Below are 23242 nucleotides of genomic sequence, written 5' to 3'. Positions count from 1 at the left end.
TTATTTTATATTTTATTACAGGAGATCGATGGCTTCGGGGAATTAGGTGTCTTGGTGAGTATAGGTGTAGTTTTTTATTTTTTACTTTATTTTAGGTGGCGATCGGCGGGGACAGGTAATGTATGAACTAATTTCTTTTAGGTAACCACTGGCCACCAATGACATGTATTTAACATTTATTGGGGACACAGTAGGGCAATTTAAATAGCAGGATCAGGCTGATGGGAACTACTGCTCCCATCGAGCTGATCCTGCTGGCAGGAGTGGACGGGGGACAGACATAGGCCGATGGGAGTAGTAGTGTCACATCGGCCTATGTCTGCCCGCACACACACCCGCACACACACCCGCACACACACACCCCGCACACACACCCGCACACACACCCCGCACACACACACACCCCGCACACACTAATCATGACGGGTCCGGGAGGTGAGGCTGACCTGTGCGGCCGTGGGAAAGTTCATGTGAGTTCATGCAGTGAAGCATGAACTCACATGAACCCTCTAAGGGCACCGCGGCTACTTCAAATGAACAGCTGATCGGCATCACCTGATACCTCAGCTGTTCATTTGAAATAACCGGCGGGAAAGCGCAGCACAGAACGGGAAAGCCGGCGGTGAAGTCTTTTCACTGCCGGCTTCCCCGCCCGGGTCCTTCGCTCCTTGGTGCTGCGCTCCCCGCCCGGTCCTAATTTACGATCGGGATGGGAGGTGGCGAGGGGAGCGGAGGATCGGGGTGGGAGGCTGCGGGGAAGCAGTATGGGGCTGCGTGATTGTTTAAAAGCCGGCGGCTTTTTACCGCGCGCCGGCTTTTAAACAATCAGGAGAATTCTCCCACGCTGGGATGGCATTCTGATGACAAGCTGGATCGCAGCTGAGCTCTGCCATCCTGCTTGTCATCCTTCAGAGACACTGCAGAGCGCAGGCATTATGGGAACTTCCGATTCCGGTATTCGATATTATAAAAGTATCGGAATTAAGTATCGGAATTCCGATACAGTGAATATCGGCCGATACCCGATATTTCAGTATCGGAATGCTCAACACTAGTCATGGTGCAAAAAGAGGTTTAGGGAGTTTTCAATACATTGAGACCCGCACTAATCTGGTAAACAAGAGTCTTCTGCCATAACTCATGCTACCCATGAAAATTAAAGTGTTTTTCTTGAGCTACTCACTTATTCATTGAGAGGTGAGCGGCACCAGTGACTACAGGTTTACATGATGATAATGTAGGCGTCCTGGCATGATGTCTCCTGATTGAACTTGCCTTCTAGGATATGTCAGGAAAGACCCCAGCGACACTCCCCATCAGATGTGGAAGTGAGTGGTGCCTGAATAACCATTACGCCACGGCCCCACTATCAGTATTTGTTCAGTATTCGGTCAGTATTTTTTCTAAGGAGTGGGAGCCAAAACCAGGTGAGGAACAATCAGAGAAAAGGTATAATAGAAACAAGCCACCAATTCTGCATTTATCACCCACTCCTGGGAAAAAATACTGACCGAATACTGACCAAATACTGATAGTGGGGCCGTGGCCTTAAATGTGAAGATGCTTATATGACCAGATAAAAGGGCTAAAACTCTCATAATCTCAGGTCATAGAACCCTCGTCTGACACAAGGTGAAGTTTTAATACTTAGAAGACCGTCCCGGTTGGGTACACCTTGGCGCTGGTGGGATGGCGTTTGCAGGGCTGCGGAGTCTGAGTCGTAGATCGGTGTCCATTTTGGTGGAGTCGAAGTCGGTATAAAATGGACCAACTCCAACTCCTAAAATATATAATAAATTGGGTACAGTCGTTCAATGCAGTTTGTGGGGAATATTTTTTTCATAAGAATTTGGGAAAGTTATGAAATGTCCTGTAAATGTCTGTCCTATTCCTGATCTAAGGGTCTAGATTTAGCTGAGATGAATCTGTGCTACAGTAAATGCATCACTTAAACATGAGCCATGTATGAGGGAGTCGGCGTCGTGGAGTCATGGAAATTGAGTCGGAGGTTTGGCTTACCGACTCCACAGCCCTGGGCGTTTGCGCTTTTTTGATAAAAACAGTATTTACTAAGTACCCTATGTTATTTATATGTACTGTTACCATTTACTTACAGCAGGGTATATGCTCATTTTGTTTCTACCTTAGGTTTTTTCCATAAAACCCTTATATAAGCAAGCCATATTGTCCATCATGTTTTCAGCTATTTTTTATTTTTATTTTTGGGTGGTGGGGGAAGGTGAATACAGTGCTATTACCTAATAGATTCTGAAAAGTATTTATTATTAGGAAAATGGTTTAATATATACTAAAATGAGCATGAAACCTAGAAGCACTATTTATGTATTCAGCAGCTTGAGACAGGAAATAAGATGAATTACATTTCTGGGCAGAGACTGATTAAATATTTCACTTATCTGCCCTGTAATCAGTGTATATTTCATGGCTGGAGGGAAGAAGACAGATAAGGGCGCAGAGCAGAATAATCCCCGAATGCTCAGGTCGCTCTGAACCGCTCTTGTTTATACAACTCCTATGCAGACCTTTGCATCGCCATGGTTACGGACTACAAATGGCTGACAAAAACTTTAAATATAGTTTGTTTTTCTAAATTTTAAAGACCTTTAATACTCACGGAACTGAGTAGGTAATAGGACCGCATCTTCTCAAACATAGCTTTATTACACAAAGGGGAGCGACAAACCATAGTGAAACCTGCACTAAAGACTTCTTCGGGTCCGTTTAACCCGACAATTGGGAAATAAGCGTCTGTAGTAACGCTCTTTTCCGACAACTGGTCCATCTAAAACAGGCCAACAAACACCCAATAATTTGCAAAATGGTCGTACAACAGAAGTAATTATTTTTATGCACTTCGTCGCCCGGTGTAAACTGGGGATGTGCTGTCGATAACATTATGTATGGGGACAGAACAATACTATTAAAAATCATTCTGTGCCCGACTATACGCATAGATTTAAGTGACCCCCCCCAAGATGGACAACCCCTTTAAATGACCGCCGATCAGTGGTCGTTTACTGCCCACAACTGTGTAGTTTAACAGCGGCCCAACATGTGTCTCTCGACATGTCAGAAGATAAGACAAAGGTTTACATTTACTTTGAGTAAAATGATAATCTCTTTTTTTGCCACTTGTTAATATCTAACCACATTTTATTTCACAGCCAGATACTTTGTACACGTTACAATTTCCCATATATTCTCAGCACCACTTAGGATTTTTTTCACTTGGAATTCAACTTACATGTTCAAGTCATTGATTCCTAATTTTCCTTGAAAGTGCTTTCCAACATCACATCCAAACCACACAGCCTATAATAAAAGAATTAAATTCTAGTAAGGAGTCATAAGCTAATGCAAAACATACAAACACCACTGTTAAAAAGTCGGACCCCACAAAGACTTTTTTTTCCCCTTAAAAGAGGGTTATATCCAACTTGCTGACTACCGGGGGCTATGTCAACTGGGACTTCCTTCAATCTACCCAAAAAATGAGGCTTTGAAGTGCCCATTTAGAATAAAAACGTAGTTGCGCATACACGCCACTGCTCCATTTACTACTTATGGGACTACCACAGTCGGCATTGTAAAAAGGATTTGGCCATCTCCGGCAGTCCCATAGAGAATGAACGCAACGGCTAGATTCTATGGGACATTTCAGTGTCCAGTTCTCTGGATCGTTGGGAGTCCCAGCTGTTGGTCTCACAACAGTCCTGTACCCTGTGGATTGGTGCTAACTTGCCAAGTTGGGGAAAAACCCTTTCATATCTGATTGTGGATTGTGTAAAACTCAAGCACATATCCAAGTAATAAATGAGCAGAACCAACGATGGGTAACCATTATATTGATCATGGAGTGTCGACCGTGCAGTTCAGCAGAAGGTAGAGTCTTGGAACCCCACAACCCCATTGTCTGTGCTTGGTAATTCTAAATTAATGCTATGCTGGGAAAGAAAACCCAAAGTACTGTACCCACCTCCCCATCCTTTATTGAGGCCGCTGCCAGCTTTTTTAATACTTCAATAGACTGGTTATTATATAGTGTTCTCTTGCCTTCCACCATGTTCCCAAGGAACTGTACAGTATATAGTTTCCCAAAAGGGTTTTGTGGTCGAGGATCATTTACAAGGCAGATCTGCAGAAAGAAACAGATAAAAACAAGCAAAAAAAATATTTAAAATTTTACTAATACAACACAGTACTCAAAGCAACAAAACAATTCTCTAAGTAACCATCATTTTAGATAGAAGATATCTCAAAGAAATTTGCTTATTTCTCCTCCTGGACTGATCTCATTCACTCTTAATTCATGGGTAAAATCTGTGTTCAGTGAAGACATATATTCACATTGCTCAGGTAGGAGATGAGTTGGTGCTTTTCAAATTCTATGGAGGGGGAGGAGCTAGAGGCAGACGCTATTTTCCTGAAACACTTACCATAGAACTTTATGAGCACCAACTGTCACCTCCCATCTCACTAAAGGAAAAATCTATATTAATTAAAGACAGATTTTACACGTGAATCGAGAATTTTGAGAATGAATGATCAGCTTGGGGGGGGGGGAGCAAAATTCTCTCAAAGATACTGTGTGTGTGTGTGTGTGTGTGTGTGAATACATATACACACTGCTCAGAAAAATAAAGGGAACACTCAAATAACACATCCTAGATCTGATTGAATGAAATATTCTCATTGAATACTCTGTTCTGTACAAAGTTGAATGTGCTGACAACAAAATCACACAAAAATCATCAATGGAAATCAAATTTATTAACCTATGGAGGCCTGGATTTGGAGTCACCCCCAAAATTAAAATGGAAAAACACACTACAGGCTGATCCAACTTTGATGTAATGTCCTTAAAACAAGTCAAAATGAGGCTCAGTATTGTGTGTGGCCTCCACATGCCTGTATGACCTCCCTACAGCGCCTGGGCATGCTCCTGATGAGGTTGCGGATGGTCTCCTGTGGGATCTCCTCTCAGACCAGGACTAAAGCATCCGCCAACTCCTGGACAGTCTGTGGTGCAACGTGACGTTGGTGGATGGAGCGAGACATGATGTCCCAGATGTGCTCGATTGGATTCAGGTCTGGGGAACGGGCAGGCCAGTCCATAGCTTCAATGCCTTCATCTTGCAGGAACTGCTGACACACTCCAGCCACATGAGGTCTGGCATTGTCCTGCATTAGGAGGAACCCAGGGCCAACCGCACCAGCATATGGTCTCACAAGGGGTCTGAGGATCTCATCTCGGTACCTAATGGCAGTCAGGCTACCTCTGCCGAGCACATGGAGGGCTGTGCGGCCCTCCAAAGAAATGCTACCCCACACCATTACTGACCCACTGACAAACCGGTCATGCTGAAGGATGTTGCAGGCAGCAGATCGCTCTCCACAGCGTCTCCAGACTCTGTCACATGTGCTCAGTGTGAACCTGCTTTCATCTGTGAAGAGCGCAGGGCACCAGTGGCGACTTTGCCAATCCTGGTGTTCTGTGGCAAATGCCAAGCGTCCTGCACGGTATTGGGCTGTGAGCACAACCCCCATCTGTGGACAATTGGGCCCTCACACTACGCTGACAGACACAGCAAACCTTCTTGCCACAGATCGCATTGATGTGCCATCCTGGATGAGCTGGACTACCTGAGCGACTTCTGTGGGTTGTGGAGTCCGTCTCATGCTACCACGAGTGTGAAAGCACAACCAACATTCAAAAGTGACCAAAACATCAGCCAGAAAGCATTGGTACTGAGATGTGGTCTGTGGTCTCCACCTGCAGAACCACTCCATATATATACACACACTGCTCAAAAAAATAAAGGGAACACTTAAACAACACAATGTAACTCCAAGTCAATAACACTTCTGTGAAATCTACCTGTCCAGTTATGAAGCAACACTGATTGTGAATCAATTTCTCCTGCTGTTGTGCAAATGGAACAGACAACTGGTAGAAATGATAGGCAATTAGCAAGATACTCCCTATAAAGGAGTGGTTCTGCAGGTGGTGACCACAGACCATTTCTCTGTTCTCATCCTTTCTGGCTGTTGTTTTGGTCACTTTTTCATTTTGCCATTGCTCTCACCCCTAGAGGTACAGTAGCATGAGGTGGTGTCTACAGTACAAACCAAGAAGTTGCTCAGGTAGTGCAGTTCATTCAGGATGGCACATCAGTGCGAGCTGTGGCAAGAAGGGTAGCTGTGTCTGTCAGCACAGTGTCCAGAGCATGGAGCAGATACCAGGAGATGTGGAGGGAGCCATAGGAGGGCAACAACCCAGCAGCAGGAGAGTTACCTCCTCCTTTGTGCAAGGAGGAACAGGAGGAGCACTGCCACAGACTGTCCAGGAGTTGGCGGATGCTTTAGTCCAGGTCTGGGAGGAGATCCCACAGGAGACCATCCGCAACCTCATCTGGAGCATGCCCAGGCGTTGTAGGGAGGTCATACAGGCACGTGGAGGCCACACACAATACTGAGCCTCATTTCGACTTGTTTTAAGGACATTACATCAAAGTTGGATCAGCCTGTACTGTGTTTTTCCACTTTAATTTTGGGGGTGACTCCAAATCCAGGCCTCCATTGGTTAATAAATTTGATTTCCATTGATGATTTTTGTGTGATTTTGTTGTCAGCACATTCAACTTTGTACAGAACAAAGTATTCAATGAGAATATTTCATTCATTCAGATCTAGGATGTGTTATTTCAGTGTTCCCTTTATTTTTTGAGCAGTATTTTTATATATACAGTATATTATATATATTGTGTGTGTATGATGGTCACTTACTCTTTGTGTATTGTGTATGCTGTACATTCTCAGTCTCACTATCTATTAGACTTTTCTAAGAAAATGTTATTACGTATGCAGGAAAAAAAATTGTGCTCAATTTAAAGAGATCAAATAAAAGCTCTTGTATTTTTATCAACTAAAACCAGACTTTTTTATTGCCTGTATTTTTTTTATAATATATATATATATATATATATATATATATATATATATATATATATATATATATATATATATATATATATATATATAAATAAATACTACAATACCGCAGTATTGCAATACATAGTACACGTGTAAGCTCATCCATAGGCGGAGTTTCATAGGAGACCTCAATTTTCATTAAGATGGCAGTGATGGGGGTTGTGTGGGGGGCTTCTGCAGCTCCCTGCTGCCATTGTAAACAATCAGTGCCCAACGATTGCATCTCGAGAGGCCGATAGGTGCTGGTGTGCACCTATACGCAAGCAATCGCAAATAGCACCATTTAAATACTGCGATCAGAGTTTGACAACAGCATTTAAATGGGTTAACAATAGCTCTGCTTGTCGCACATTTAAAATAATATAGAATAAACATAGTTATATGTATATTATATGAGGACATTTACTGTTTTAAGTTTGCAATGAGTCTTACTTTGTTGTTAGTCACTATTATTTTATTAGCTTCACGATAATTGTGGAATATGTCTGAGATGTTTCGTGACAAACCAGTATCCCAGTATGTGGATATGAGTGATGGCTGAGTGATATGCTGCAGAACAAACAACATAATGGGAAGTGGATGAGAGGGAGGGCTGTTATCATAGTCTTAGTGCCAGGAAGAGCTGATAAAACAAGCGACAGCCAAATTCTCTCAAGTCTGGATGCAGTTTTCTCGAATTGCTCCATCCAGCACATGTGTTTTGTTTTTTCAGGGCAGAATACACAGTATAGTCTTACAGAAACATATTCCAAGAAATATTAGAAACATGAAATGTAAGAAAACGTCCACAGTATAATTATTAAATTAGCTAAAAAGTTGGTGACTTGCTGTTTGTATTTTTGATTAAAGCAAAATCAAATCTAAAGTGATCCACATGGATTACAATTATTAAATCCAAATATAATGGATTGCATAGAATTCGACTCAACCAACTGACTATTTTGGAGACACGTTTGGAAAATATTAAAGACTTGCAGGGGTTTTTCACTTTAAAAAGTGGACCCCCAAACACTTTCATATAGATAATATAACAAATAGTTATGTTGATGAGAATGTTTGAGGGCGCTGATAAGAAGCTATAGGGCGTTGCTGCTATCACTCACCCTGCTCCTATCACCGCCCCCTGATGACATCTCGTTTCAGGGAAATAAGCGGTGGGGAGAGAAGCAGGGACTGTGGCGGTGGCCACTGAAGTGGCGGTGGCCACTGAAGCTGCGATCACATCTCCATCACCCCATTCTGAAAAAGGACATAATGAGGGAACACCAGTTAGAGTCGCTGTGGTAAGCGACTGCAGCACCGCCCTCTGATAAAGCTGTAGAGAAGTGAGTGCACCGCCATCCTCCTGAGAAGTCACGTTTGACACTCCCCTCTAACGAAATGTCACATGAAGTAAAGTAAAGAAGCATATATAGGGAATAACTGGATAGAGAGAAGTGAGGAGAATTTTATAATAAAGCAAATTACAAAAGTGGTTAGGGGTTAATGATAGCCATTTATAAAACACATTATTAGGTATCAGACCACCCCTTTTAAGTTTTACATCACCCACAATTGCTCTGTCTGATGTATCTTGTCCTCTCACCTTCCCTTCTGTCCCTCCCCACTTTCAAGTTTTCCTTTATAATTTGTTTTATTTTGGAATTTTATCTGTATTGTTATTGCAATTCCATTGTTCTTTCATGTTACCTTTTGTCCATGTAAAACATAATAAAAACTGTTGTGAAAATAAAAATACCACATTTTTTCAGACTATAATTAGCACCGGACCATAAGACGCACCTAGGTTTTAGAGGAGAAAAATCGAAAAAAAATGTAAGCAAAAAATGTGGTCACAATGCCCGGTTAAGGGGTTAAGGGGGAGGGGGTCTGCTGTTGAAACTGTTATAGGGGTAATGTCCCCCAAGTCTGTTAATATCCCCGATCCTGGTATTTATGGCCTCCTCCTTCCTGTTATACGTGGCCCTCATCCCCATCCTGATATGCATGGCACCCCTCATCCCCATCCTGGTATGTATGGCACCCTTCATCCCTCACCTTGGTATGTATAGCACCCCTCATCCTGGTATGTATGGCACCCCTCATCCACATCCTGGTATGTATAGAACCTCTCATCCCCATCCTGGTATGTATGGCACCCTTCATCCCCATCCTGGTATGTATGGCACCCTTCATCCCTCTTCCTTGTATGTATGGCACCCCTCATCCTGGTATGTATGGCACCCTCTTACCTCTTCCTGGTATGTATGGCACCCCTCATCCTTCTTCCTGGTATGTATGGTTCCCTTCATCCCGGTATGTATAGTACCCTTCATCCCTCTTCCTGGTATGCTTGGCACCCCTTATCCTGGTATGTATGGCACCCCTCATCCCTCTTCCTGGTATGCTTGGCACCCCCTGATCCCCATCACGCTGCACACAAAAAAATAAAAGAATTATGCTCACCTCCTCTCTCCTCCAGCGCTGAGTCACGCTCTGCTGCCAACAGGGATCTCACTGTGTGAGTCGTGCATGTAATAACTGAGCAACTGAGATGCTGTGCTGGAATAGTCACAGCTCCCCACGCCGGGACTGTGTTGTGCAGTGACCATTCACTCACGTTAAAAGCGTGCACACTGTACCCGCAGCGTGTCTCCTGCTGCGGCCGGCGGTCATGTGTGCCTGCTATTATAGACCATGAATATTCACTACAACCCATGGGAGTGGATTGTAGTGAATATTCATGGTCTTTAATAGCAGGCACACAGATCGCAGAGCTGCTGCGGCTACAGTGTGCAAACTATTAAGGTGAGTGAATGGTCACTGCTCCCCACGCACACAGTCCCTGCATGGGGAGCAGTGACTATTCCGGCACAGCATCTCATAGGGTGAGGGTGCATGGCAGTAACGACATGCGCGGCTCACACAGTGAGATCCGTGTCGGCAGCAGAGCAGGACGCAGCGCTGGAGGAGAGAGGAGGTGAGTATAAGTCTTTATTTATTGTGTGCAGCGTGATGGGGATCAGGGGGTGCCAAGCATGCTAGGATGGAGGGGTGCCAAGGATACCAGGAAGAGGGATGAGGGGGGCTATACATACCAGGAAGAGGGATGAGGGGTGTCATACATACCAGGATGATAGTCCGAAAAATAAGGTAACACAGGTAACTCAGAAACCTTATTTATACAAGAGGTCATTTTCTGATGGCTTCCCATGTAACAGAAAATGGGCCACAAGTGTAAATCTAATGTACAGCATATAACCACATAGGACACATATGAAGAATGCAAATATTCCACAATCTTTATTAGGCCACGTTCACACGTTCAGTATTTGGTCAGTATTTTACATCAGTATTTGTAAACCACAACCAGGAGTGGATGAAAAATACAGAAGTGGTGACGTGTTTCTATTATACTTTTTCTTTGATGGTTTCACTCCTGATTTTGGCTTACAAACACTGAGGTAAAATACTGACTAAATACTGATAGTGTGAACGTGGCCTTATAATGAGGTCTTTATTGACTTGACTGCTCCATTCCGGATATTATCGCTGCTGATTGTCATTCCTTTGCAGATTTAGAACTTTTTTTGCTTTAAATTAAAATGGCTTTCCTGAATAATACAAAATTGCACTTAAAAGTAGTTTATAAAGTAAAGAAATCACCATTACTGCCTCCTTCTCCTCGCCACTCCTTTGTCACTGTTTCAGTGCTTCTCGCCAGGACAGGAAAAAAAACAATGTTCCCTGACTGCTGCAGACAATCACTAGCTTCAGTAATGATGCTTGCATGTACAGCACCTGATGGCGGAGGCCAGTAATCGGCTGCAGCAGACAAGTGACTAATTGGATGCGGCACAGTAATGGGTAAGTAAGGGAATTGTTTTTCCTTTATTTGATAACATTTCTCACCTTAAAGTAGGGATGTCAAACTCAAACACACAGAGCGCCAAAATGAAAAATTTGGACAAAGTCGCGGGCCAACCAGTATACAGAACAATGGGCCTCAGATAGTCCTCCATACAGAATAATGGGCTCCACATAGTCCTCCATACAGAATAATGGGCTCCACATAGGGGTGGTGGTTCTGGTGTCGCGGGCCGAATTTTATCACCTTGCGGGCCAGATTTGGCCCATGGGCTAGAGCTTGACATGTATGCCTTAGAGCCAAGTTTGCAAGCACCTGGAAAAGCCATTTCGGTCTTCCTGTACCCAGTTCTCTTGTACACTGCATTAAGAATTTTCCGCAATGAAAGCTGTAAGCACCAATTTATCCTAATTTTATGGGTACATAAACTTTTTTTTTGTGTTACAAAATTAAGGTTGTGAGCCCCATTAGGGACAATGACTGATGTGAATTATAATTTCTGTACAGCGCTGCTGACTATGTTGGTGCTGAACAAGCAATAGAAATGAATAAATCTTACACATCCTTTTTAGATGCTCACCTTGTCTTCCACATTGTACAGCGGTTTTACATGCTCGCTATAAAAATCCTGGGGTGTCACAGGTCCAATCTTGTGATAAGTCTTCTCTTTGTCCCTGAATTCCCATGTGAAGGTCTCGGGTGGGCTCCCTACACATATACTCACCACCCGGTATACCTGAAAAATAAATACAAAAAAAAAATAAAATGATTTATATTCAGCAGTTAAAAAAAAAGATAATGCATAATGCTTATTTAGCATTTTATGGAAGCAGATCAGAATTCTTGTGACCATCATTCATTATAGAGAAGCGATTGCAGAAGGTGTTGACTTGGCCTTCAAATTCCCCAGGTCTCAATTGGTAGGGTGTGCTGGAAAACTTCTAGGACTTACAATATCTGCTTCTAAAGTCTTGGGCGGGGTGATTCATCAAATCTTTTACAACAGAATATTTGCCACCAAATTTTTGAGCAACACCAGTTTTAAAGCAGCTCCGCCAAAATGAGTGGACCTGGGGCGGGATGAGGCGTCGTTTACGTCCTCCTATCATGTTCAACAAAAGTGTTGCATTTTTTTTTTTTTATTTTACACCAGAAATGCTACTCCAGTCCCTAACCGGAGTAGGATTTCTGGCAAGCCACACGCCACTGAGAAGATGCGTTGAATTCATGGCGTGCACTTTTTAATGAATTTGTCGCATTCTCCTCTGGAGAGTCCTAATAAATCGGCCCCTTAGGTTTTTTTGGAGTCCATGCCTTGACGGATCAACGTGGATTCGGCAGCAACAAGAGGGACTTGCACAATATTTGGTTTTAATTTTATGGATGATTGATGTGCATGGGGAAACACCCAGGACAAGTAGATTTGGCACACGCCATGCACGTACTGTGGGAACTTGGGTCTGAATTCATGAAACCACAATGGTCCCACATGATGTAATGATCTGCTCAGAAGAGATTTGGGTGTGACACCCCCTAGTTGGCATACTACAGGCAATCGCAGAGGAAATTTCACAGAATAGATATCTAGATATGGAGGAATGCCCGAGCTTTACTGAAGGGCCACAGAACAGGATGCTGGAGGGCTGAGATTACGGCACACAAACCTTGTGCTAACAAGGGCATATAGCTTGTTATGACATGATGGGAGGGCAGAAAGGGGGCACTAAAACCTCGACTACTCCTACAAGGCACCGGTCTCAATGAGCTGTCAACAGTGTGCCAACCATAGAGATATGCAGGGTGTACACTACTTATGAAAGGAAGAGAAAGGAAAAAGGAAATGCCTAATTGTTAAACAATTCATTTGGCAACTTTGCGTAATGATGGAAGATATGAAAAATTATCTACACATCCAACAAATGTTATGAGCCGGTGCCAGAGGCAAATCATGGGTTGTCAGCATCGGGGGGGCAATGCAAGTATTGTGCCTCCTAGCACAGTAAAATGCCCCCTGAGTTCCACGCCTAAAGAAATAATGCCACCTCATTCAAAAAAAAAAAAGTTTATACTCGATTAATCCAATCTAACGAGTCCACTTCTTCCCTACACAGCTAACCCAATGCAGCGAGGACATGGCGCAGCCTGTGCAGAGATGCCTACATCTTGTACAGCAGTTAACGTCTCCCTGCTCTACCACAGGGTCCAACCATATCGGCATCATGTTAATATTCGGGGCATGTGCACATGCCCAAATCATTGGCACTAGCAAAGTCACTACTTAAAGACAAAGTTAAAAAAAAAAAAGTAGGGGGGGGGGGGCGCGCAATTTTTGGAGACACAACATTTTGAAATAGGGTAAAAACATAATATTATTTTTCAATATAGAAATTGTGTGCTCTTCTCACCCACACTATACAATTGGCCAGTGCTTCAGCTGCTATGAGCCTCCAAGGTCAGTTTCTGTATACAATGGTCAATTTTAGTAGAAATCTAATGCATTGTGGCATAGTGTAAGTCCTCCTTCACACATCTGTGAAAAGCGGTACTGGTGCTACCAGTGTTTTCCATCAGTGTGTCCGTTTTTACTATCAGTGTGTAAGGTACGTGGTAGTGGAACCACTGTGCCGTGGACTGAGGAGAGCCTGGAGGGGCGTGACTAGGCGAACACCAGACTCTTTGCTAGAGCCCCTGATGGTGGGGTTAGACTTGGCTACAGATGGACGCCAGGTGCTACTCCAGAACAGACCTAAGACACACAGCAGCTGACCCTCAAAGGGGCAGAAAGCTGGAACGGCCAGGAATGGGAAGGCTCAGCTGGTACAGGCAGGCACGGTAGATGCAGGCAGGTACAGACTGGTACACTAGAACAGGGGACCTAAGAACTAGTATTCATGAAAACAAGCAGAGTGAACACGTTGCTCAGACACCTCTCAATAGGTGGAGGTGCCTTAAATAATAAATGTCTCCCAGCTCCATTGGCTGGGGACACTTTAGGATGATGCGCGCTTTCTCTTTAAGAGACCGCAAGCTCACAAGGAAGCACAGGCCGAGGAGCTCAATAAACCAGCGTTCCTGCCGGGGGAGAGGAGGATGGAAATCACACAGACGCCAGTGCTACACAGTGTATCAGTGTTTTTCTGGTATGGATAAAGAATTAAATTACAAAGTTTCTCCTATACTTTGCAATGTTAACCCCTTCACGACATATGACGTATAGATACATCATATGCCGTGTCTCCCCCTTTGGTGCGGGCTCTGGCGCTGAGCCCGCATCGTTTGCAGCACACATGACAGCTGATTTGATCAGCTGCCATGTGCCCCTAACAGCCGCAGGTAGAATCGCGATCCACCTGCGGCTGTTAACATGTTAAATACCGCTGTCAAACTACAATGCGGCATTTAACATGGTCGCGCCGGAAGCATGATCGTGGTGCGTCGATGGGTTGGCATGACAACTCAGGGTCTGGTTGTCATTGCTGATCTGCTATGAGCGCCGCCCCGTGGCCAACGTTCATAGCAGGTGATCAATTTTGCTACACATAACAGGGTGTGTAGCACAAGCGATCGCAGCTTCAAGTCTCCTAAGAAAACTATTGAAGCAAGTAAAAAAAAAAGTTTTTAAAAATATTAAAAAAATAAAAGTTCAAATCACCCCCCTTTCCCCCTTCATTCAAAATAAAACAATATAAAAAAATGCACATTTGGCATCGCCGCGTTCAGAAACGCCGATATATCAAAATATAAAAATAATTAATCCGATCAATAAACGGCGTAACGAGAAAAAAATTCAAAATGCTAGAATCACGTTTTTTTGGTTTCTGCAACATTGCAATAAAATGCATAAACGGGCGATCAACACATCGTAATTGCAGGTCAGTTTTAGCATTTAGTGAACGTGGTAAAAAGGAAACCCGAAAAACAATTGTGGATTTTTTTTCCCGTTTTCCAGTACACTATATGGTAAAAATCAATGGTGTCTTTCAAAAGTACAGTTCGCTCCGCGAAAAACAAGCCCTCATACGGCCATATTGACGGAAAAAAAAAAAAAGTTATGGCTCTGGGAGGAATGGGAGTGAAAAACTAAAAAAGCAAAATGGCCCAGGGGTGAAGGGGTTAAACACGGATGGAGCCTCCCTCAGCAGTTGTCAGATTTGATGGGAAGAAGCACGGAGAACTACTTTACCATTCAAAATAACAGACCCCACTGTAAGTCAATGGGGTCCTCCGTGCACCAGTGCCCATTTTATCACATTGTCAGATTATGATCTGGAGCCATTATGTCAGTTTAGAACAAATCACGTCGACTGTATTGTGAATACAATCTAAGTACCTGCACGCTATGGAGCAGGACTGCTTGCTGCACATTTTTCTTCAAGTTTCCCAAAAATAGGCAAAAAATAAAAAATAAACTTAAATTTAAACGTGAATCTAACAAGGAGCATTATTAATAAGCCAGAAAACCTATCACCATCAGATTCTTTAAAAAATTTATTAAAGGGGTTCTCCACTGCTATTACAATAAATCTAAATGGGTGTTTTAAGAAAAACTCTCCGGAGCGGTGCTGGGTCTCTGTAATCCATACTGTGCCTCCTCCAATCTTTCTTTACGCAGGAGGCATCAAGAGGCCGAGAAGTGCTGCTCCGGAGGGAGAGTGGAGTTGTTATTTTTTCTCTTAGAACACCAGGAGCCCACAAAGATTTATTGTAATAGTAGAGCAGAGCCCCTCTATATACTGTTATTTATGTCTTGCCAGAAAATGTGAACTATGACATCAACTTCCTTAGAAGTAGAGCAATGACCTACAAGACAGAGGAAGAACAAAGACTATTTCTGAAAGCTTGAAACTGATAATACGGTGGGGGGGGACAATGCTCAGTTATATCTCAATTGCATAAAGTCAGCTAAAATGTCAACTTCAAAAAGGCTTTCCTTACAAGCATAATAATAAATGAAGTACAACGTAAACCTATGGGCTGTCTGGAAATTAAGTTTAATGGCTGTGGAAAATTGTAATATTCAAGAGAAACAGAACCTATATTACTATTTCACAAAACAAACGGAACCTTTAAAACAGAAATGGAACCATCAACGGAACACGTACCTGCACGGTGATCAGCGGACAGCGTGGTAGAGAGAACAAGTTGAACAAAAAAAATATATAGGTTTGTTGAAAAATTTTCAGTAAAACTTAATTCACTGAAGTCCCTGGTGTTTATATGTAGGAGTCTGGTGGGCAGTCCTACTAGTGACTGACAGATGAAAGATGAATGCAGCATGTTATCATAATACTGGAGGCAAATTTGCACTCATCAGCCCGGAAGCTGCGCATGGGACGTACTTTGACGTTCCAACATGACAACGACCCAAAACACAAGGCCAAGTCGACCTGTCATTGACTACAGCAGAACATCTGGAGTGGCCATCTCAGTCTCATGACCTCAATATCATTGAGCCACTCTGGGGAGATCTCAAGAGCGCAGTTCATGCTAGAAAGCCCAGAAATTTACAGGAACTGGAGGCTTTTTGCCAAGAAGAATGGGCAGCTTTACCATCTGAGAAATTAAAGAACCTCATTCACAACTACTGCAAAAGACTTCAAGCTGTCATTGATGCTAGAGGGGGCAATACACGGTATTAAGAACTGGGGTATGTGAATTTTTGATCAGGGTCATTTGGATGTTTTTGGTTGTCATTAAAATTTAACAAGAGAAAGCACAGTAGTTTGTCTATAAATGGCTTCACCCAACCAATAACCATCATATTCTCTGAAACAAGGCCAAGAAAGGAAAAATTCTGCCGGGGTATGTAAACTTTTGAACACAACTGTATACACAAACACACTTTTTTTTTTCTTTGCAACTAGAGCAATTTTTGATTTTGGTATCCTTTGTAAATGAAGGTCTTTGACTTGACGGTATTGATACAATATATACTAATAATACACTTCAGGAAAATGTATGATCTTCTAATTTTAAAGTCTTGGGATAAAAGGGACGTAACGTGAGTACAACAGTTAATAGGTTTTTGATGTGACTACAAGCATTTCCAATGTCTTATCTGTGATTCCATCAGAGATTCAAAAAGGAAGAATCCTAAAAACTAAAGTATTTTGCCGTTTCTTGACATGTTTTCTGCTGTACTGCCCTCTTGTGGTTATCATTATGTTTTTATGAACTATGACAAGAAAAATGTATAAATCACTTTTATAATATACGGCCAATGCACTTAATATTGAGACCTACTACATATATTTACCATGTTTATTTCGATCTGGAGCCCTAAACCCCTATTCGCCCTATGTCTGATATATTGAGATTAGAAACATTTTACAGCTTGCGATGAATTCAGGACTTTGAGCAATTTATCAGAAAAAAAGGAGCTCCTGCTGCCCTCTTGTGGTAGCAATAGTTTCTGAACACATACAATTTAGGAAGGTACCAATGGTTGAATATGATATCACCTACACAAAGGGTATATGCACACATTAATCAAGACTGGCAATTTTCTAGCCGTTCTTGATGAGGAGTTAGACATTCCTGATTAAGAGAATAATGTCTCATAATTAATCAGAAGCGTCCCAAAAGTCAGAGACTAGAGTAAGACTTCTGCTGTAGGGAAAGCCACAGCTTGTCATGAAATAGACAAGTTTTCATGACATGACAAGAAAAAAAAAGTCAATATTTTGCACAAAACAAAGTTTATTTTTTAAATGACAGAAAACTGATGCACGTCGCTTAATAATTCTCGCCATAGTATTAAAATCATATATATTCATATTGTGTATATATATATATATATATATATATATATATATATATATATATATATATATATATATATATATATATATATACACACACACACACACACTGTGTTCCAAATTATTATGCAAATAATATTTTCTCAGATTTTCCCAAATTACCTATATGAATTGCAGTCATTGTAATTTTCCAGTCAAATAACTATTCGAGTACAATTGAAAGGTTTTTGTACAAACTGCCTATGATAACAGTATATTTTTAAAAAAATAAAAAACTCAAACTGCACTCAAAATGCATGTTCCAAATTATTATGCACAGCAGAGTTTTCAACCTTTTCATTTTAATAAAGAACAAAAAAAAATGGTCATTTTTGAAATTCTAAGCATTAGCAGGTTATTACAAACTGAAATCAAACAGTTTTCAACTCAAAACTTTATTGTAGGTGATGTAACATTTGCACATAGGACCGCTTGTTCGAAAGGAGCTTCTGAACTCTCTCGTCCATTGAATTTGTCAGGTTTTGGATGGTTTCTGCTTCAATTGTTTTGCATGAGGACAGAATACCCTCCCAGAGCTGTTGCTTAGATGTGAACTGCCTCCCGCCATCATAGACACTCCTTTTGATGATGCTCCAGAGATTCTCAATGGGGTTGAGGTCAGGGGAGCATGGGTGCAAGACCATAAGTTTGTCCCCTTTTATGCCCATAGCAGCCAGAGATGCAGATGTGTTATGTGCAGCATGAGACGGTGCATTATCATGCATGAAATGATTTCGATGGTCCAGATGGATGGAGTGGAGGATGGCTGGTTGATGGACACCCCATGCAAACACGGCTAAGGCGCTAACAAGGAGGAGGTGGAGTAATGTTTTGGGCTGGAATCATGGGGAGAGAGATTGTCGGCCCTTTTAGGATCCCTGAAGGGGTAAAGATGAACTCCATAATGTATGTTGAGTTTCTCAAACAGCACTTCCTTCCATGGTTCAAGAAGAAGAACCGTGCATTCCGCAGCAAGATCATTTTCATGCATGATAATGCCCCGTCTCATGCTGCACATAACACATCTGCATCTCTGGCTGCTATGGGCATAAAAGGGGACCAACTTATGGTGTGGCACCCATGCTCCCCTGACCTCAACCCCATTGAGAACCTCTGGAGCATCATCAAAAGGATTGTCTATGATGGCGGGAGGCAGTTCACATCTAAGCAACAGCTCTGGGAGGGTGTTCTGTCCTCATGCAAAACAATTGAAGCAGAAACCATCCAAAACCTGACAAATTCAATGGACGAGAGAGTTCAGAAGCTCCTTTCGAACAAGGGGTCCTATGTGCAAATGTAACATCACCTAGAATAAAGTTTTGAGTTGAAAACTGTTTGATTTCAGTTTGTAATAACCTGCTAATGCTTATAATTTCAAAAATGACCATTTTTTTGTTCTTTATTAAAATGAAAAGGTTGAAAACTCTGCTGTGCATAATAATTTGGAACATGCATTTTGAGTGCAGTTTGAGTTTTTTATTTTTTTAAAAATATACTGTTATCATAGGCAGTTTGTACAAAAACCTTTCAATTGTACTCGAATAGTTATTTGACTGGAAAATTACAATGACTGCAATTCATATAGGTAATTTGGGAAAATCTGAGAAAATATTATTTGCATAATAATTTGGAACACAGTATATATATATATATATATATATATATATATATATATATATATATATATATATATATATATATATATATATATATATATATAGTACAGACCAAAAGTTTGGAGACACCTTCTCATTTAAAGATTTTTCTGTATTTTCATGGCTATGAAAATTGTACATTCACACTGAAGGCATCAAAACTATGAATTAACACATGTGGAATTATATACTTAACAAAAAAGTGAGAAACAACTGAAAATATGTCTTATATTCTAGGTTCTTCAAAGTAGCCACCTTTTGCTTTGATGACTGCTTTGCACTCTCTTGGCATTCTCTTGATGAGCTTCAAGAGGTAGTCACCGGAAATGGTTTTCACTTCACAGGTGTGCCCTGTCAGGTTTAATAAGTGGGATTTCTTGCCTTATAAATGGGGTTGGGACCATCAGTTGTGTTGTGCAGAAGTCAGGTGGATAAACAGCTGATAGTCCTACTGAATAGAGAAGGTGTGTCCAAACTTTTGGTGTGTACTAATATATATATATATATATATATATATATATATATATATATATATATATATATATATATATATATATATATATATACACATGACATAGCACTCACCTCCTCAATCATAGTGTCCAAAGCTGCAGAGATTTCTTCCTTGGTGCAGCCACTGGATACCATGTTTCTCAGTCTTAGACAGTATTCCCTCATCTTCAAAAACACAGAAATCAAAGATTGCAAATGAAGAAAAATTGTTCTAATTTCAGAGCTCACATACACATAAGTTTATCAATGTGTTACTATTTTACTCGTTAATATGGTGCAACTCTACACAATCCAACATTGTTAGTACTGACTTACTGGACAGTGACACGGTGACCCTATTAACAGGGGGAATGTTAAAAGGACTCTGTCACAAGCTTTTTGCTATGTAGTCTAAGAGTATGATGTAGAGACAGAGACCCTTATTGCAATGATGTGTCACTTACTGGGCCGCTTGCTGCCATTTTGATAATCAGTTTTCTCTGCTGCAGATCTAGCAGTGCACAGAATGCTGAGCTCTGTATAACCCCACTGTTACGCTCGCGCCCGGACTGACTGGCGTGAGCATGATTAGTGATCCCACTGTACCATGAACCGAGGACTGCCTGGAGGGGTGTAACTAAGTATCAACCCGATCCAACCAAGGTCGCACAGCGGCTTAGTCGACTCCGTGGACCAAGGAGGAACTGAGCAGAGGGACCAGGTGCAACTCCAGGTCAGACCCCGGTCACAGTTGTTGACCCACACCGGGGAATGCAGGAACAGGCAGGTTAGACTGGCATACAGGCAGGTGGGTATTGGCAAGTACGGCTGGTATGCAGACAAGTGGGTACTGGCAAGTACGGCTGGTATGCAGACAGGTGGGCACTGGCAAGCACGGCTGGTATGCAGACAGGTGGGCACTGGCAAGCACGGCTGGAGTGCAGACAGGTGGGCACTGGCAAGCACGGCTGGAGTGCAGACAGGGAGGTACTAGCAGGTTGGAGAGCAGGCTGGATAGGGTCCAGTACAGACTGGGAGACAGGTACAGAGCCGCAGATGCGGTAGACAAGCAGAGTGAAGCGAAACCGCCGGAGAGGAGGACAAGGCAGAGCAGAGAGGAACCGCCGGTGCGGTGAGCAAGCAGAGCGGAGCTAAAACCGCAGGTGCGGTGGGCAAGGCAGAGCAGAGCGGAACCGCCGGAGCGGTGGACAAGGCAGAGCAGAGAGAAACCGCAGGTGCGGTGGACAAGGCAGAGCAGTGCGGAACCGCCGGAGGTGTGGGCAAGGCAGAGCAGAGAATAGCCGCCAGAGGGGTGGACAAGGCAGAGCAGAGAGAAGCCGCCAGAGCGGTGAGCAAGGCAGAGCAGAGAGAAGCCGCCGGAGCGGTGGGCAAGTCAGAGCAGAGAGAAGTCGCCGGAGCGGTGGGTAAGGCAGAGCAGAGAGAAGCCGCCGGAGCGGTGGGCAAATCAGAGCAGAGAGAAACCGCCGGAGCGGTGCGCAAGTCAGAGCAGAGAGAAACCGCCGGAGCGGTGGGCAAGACAGAGAGGAGCGAAACCGCAGGTGTGGTGCACAAGGCAGGGAGGACAGGGCTCTGTTCACATGGAACAGACTGGAAAATACAGGAAGAAGATACGGAGGAAGGGAAAAGGGACAAGCAGAACCAGATACACACAAGGCACTTCCTATGAAGTAGCGAGTGGACACAAAACTCACAAACAGAAGTACAGAGACAACGAGTTGGAGTTAGGTGCAGGTTCAGATACTGCAGGAAAAGGGAAGGTACGGACATAGAGACAAACAGGTAACAGGCTAGGATACAGTTCAGACAGGAACTGCTACTGCAATGAGATACAAGAACGAGCCTGGGTATACAGCCCCCAGAGTGGCGGAAACAAGACTAGAAGTCTCAGGTAACAGGCCTGGGTTTACAGCCCCCAGAGTGGCGGAAACAGACTAGAAACAGGACAGGACCTGGCAATTCAGTAGCAAAGACTAACTGAGTGAAGGTGTTGCTCAGGCACCTCCTTCTTGGTGGAGGGGGTTTAAATATCCAGTGACTCACAGCAATAGGCTGGAGACGCATTAGGGGTGCGCCCACAGCAGCTATAAGAATCAGGAAGTAACCGGGCCACCGCCCTAAGCAGTCAGTCAAGAGACATGCACATAGCATGAACTGGAGCAAGGTTTGTAGGCTGGACTGACAGGTAAGATTGCGGTCTTGCATAGTGGGAGGTGGTGCACTATGCAAGCACACCGCCAGGGATGTTACACCCACCCACACCTGATTGGCAGATTTGTATAGGCAAAAAGCTGCTAATCAGTGGTGGGGGCGGGGTTACACAGAGCAGTTGACTAAGAAGCACAAGACACCTAGTCCTCTGGTGATAATCTCCTGCTGATAAAATACTGATTTTATTAAAACAACACACAGCAAAGTAAGTAACACATCGCTGGAATCAGGTTCTCTACCCTTACATCATGCTGCTCTCAGATTGCGCAGCAAAACCTTCCTGATAGATCCACTTTAGTGCCTAATTGTTAAATGTGTGAGTAAATTAACGGATGAACAGCACAATGTGGAGTTTTAAAAAAAATGAGGAATACAAATTTTGACTAAACAGAGTATGAACAGTTTCTCGTATAAGAGCGTATGGTTCCACAAAAGTAAATTTACCAAATTGTGTTGTACACTAAAGACAAAATTAACAATCCTGGTCTGTAAGATGAACTTATGAGGTCTATTTTTACTAATTCTAAACATTTGTATGGGGTTTAAATATGTTTAAAAATGAAGGTACTTAGAGCACAAATTAACTAATTCATGGGAGCCCATCAGCCCACTTGTGTGCAGATCCACGACGGAGTGAAACCATAAGAATTCCCTTGATGACAGGAACCAAGCAGTAGATGAATAGATCAATGTTGGTACGAAGTATCGATAAGCACAATAACTCCTCAGTACAGGATCAATGCTGCGCTGTCTGTAGTTTTCGCAGCGTTCTGGACGGTCATGCTTCCCAGGTCAAAAAAGATTATCCTACGTGTTTCAGAGGTAACGTTCTCCTTCCTCAGGGATTACGGCTCCAGAGCAGATGACAGTCTTAAACAGGTAAGCACTGATATTAGTAGATCAATTTTCAATTAATATCTATAGATGTCTGAATAAATTGCTTGTCTCCAAATGCGAACAATTCTATCTCGCTATTTAAACCTGCCGTTTAATTGGAATATCCACTGGCTTTCTGCTTTCGATAATTAGTGTATATAATTGCTTCCTCTCCAATGTTTTTCTATGCCCCCAAAGAACTACCCTTTATTTTACCATTGTGTGCTAATTTGTAATGTTTGGACAGTGGATATCCTACAAATTGCTGCTTAATGTTGTATGTGTGTTTTTTCATCCTAACCCGTAATTCCCGTTTGGTTCTCCCCACA

General features: G+C 42.7%; 1 protein-coding gene across 1 annotated transcript in view; it reads right to left on the bottom strand.

The window, feature by feature from the left end:
- BLMH (bleomycin hydrolase) overlaps nucleotides 1–23242 on the bottom strand; it is a 66921-nt gene that overhangs the window by 31340 nt on the left and 12339 nt on the right. The window contains exons 6-9 of the mRNA XM_073670784.1: nucleotides 19902–19994; nucleotides 11442–11597; nucleotides 3998–4156; nucleotides 3266–3333 (exon numbers count right to left, since the gene is read on the bottom strand). Of these exons, the coding sequence (XP_073526885.1) occupies nucleotides 3266–3333; nucleotides 3998–4156; nucleotides 11442–11597; nucleotides 19902–19994 (476 nt within the window). The remainder of the gene's footprint in view (nucleotides 1–3265; nucleotides 3334–3997; nucleotides 4157–11441; nucleotides 11598–19901; nucleotides 19995–23242) is intronic.

Source organism: Phyllobates terribilis, unplaced genomic scaffold (assembly GCF_046119375.1).
Source record: "Phyllobates terribilis strain yellow unplaced genomic scaffold, ASM4611937v1 Scaffold_2__4_contigs__length_985480577, whole genome shotgun sequence".
Classification (NCBI taxonomy): Eukaryota; Metazoa; Chordata; class Amphibia; order Anura; family Dendrobatidae; genus Phyllobates; species Phyllobates terribilis.
Note: the sequence above shows the minus strand (reverse complement) of the source record. Positions and strands in the feature narration are given on the sequence as shown.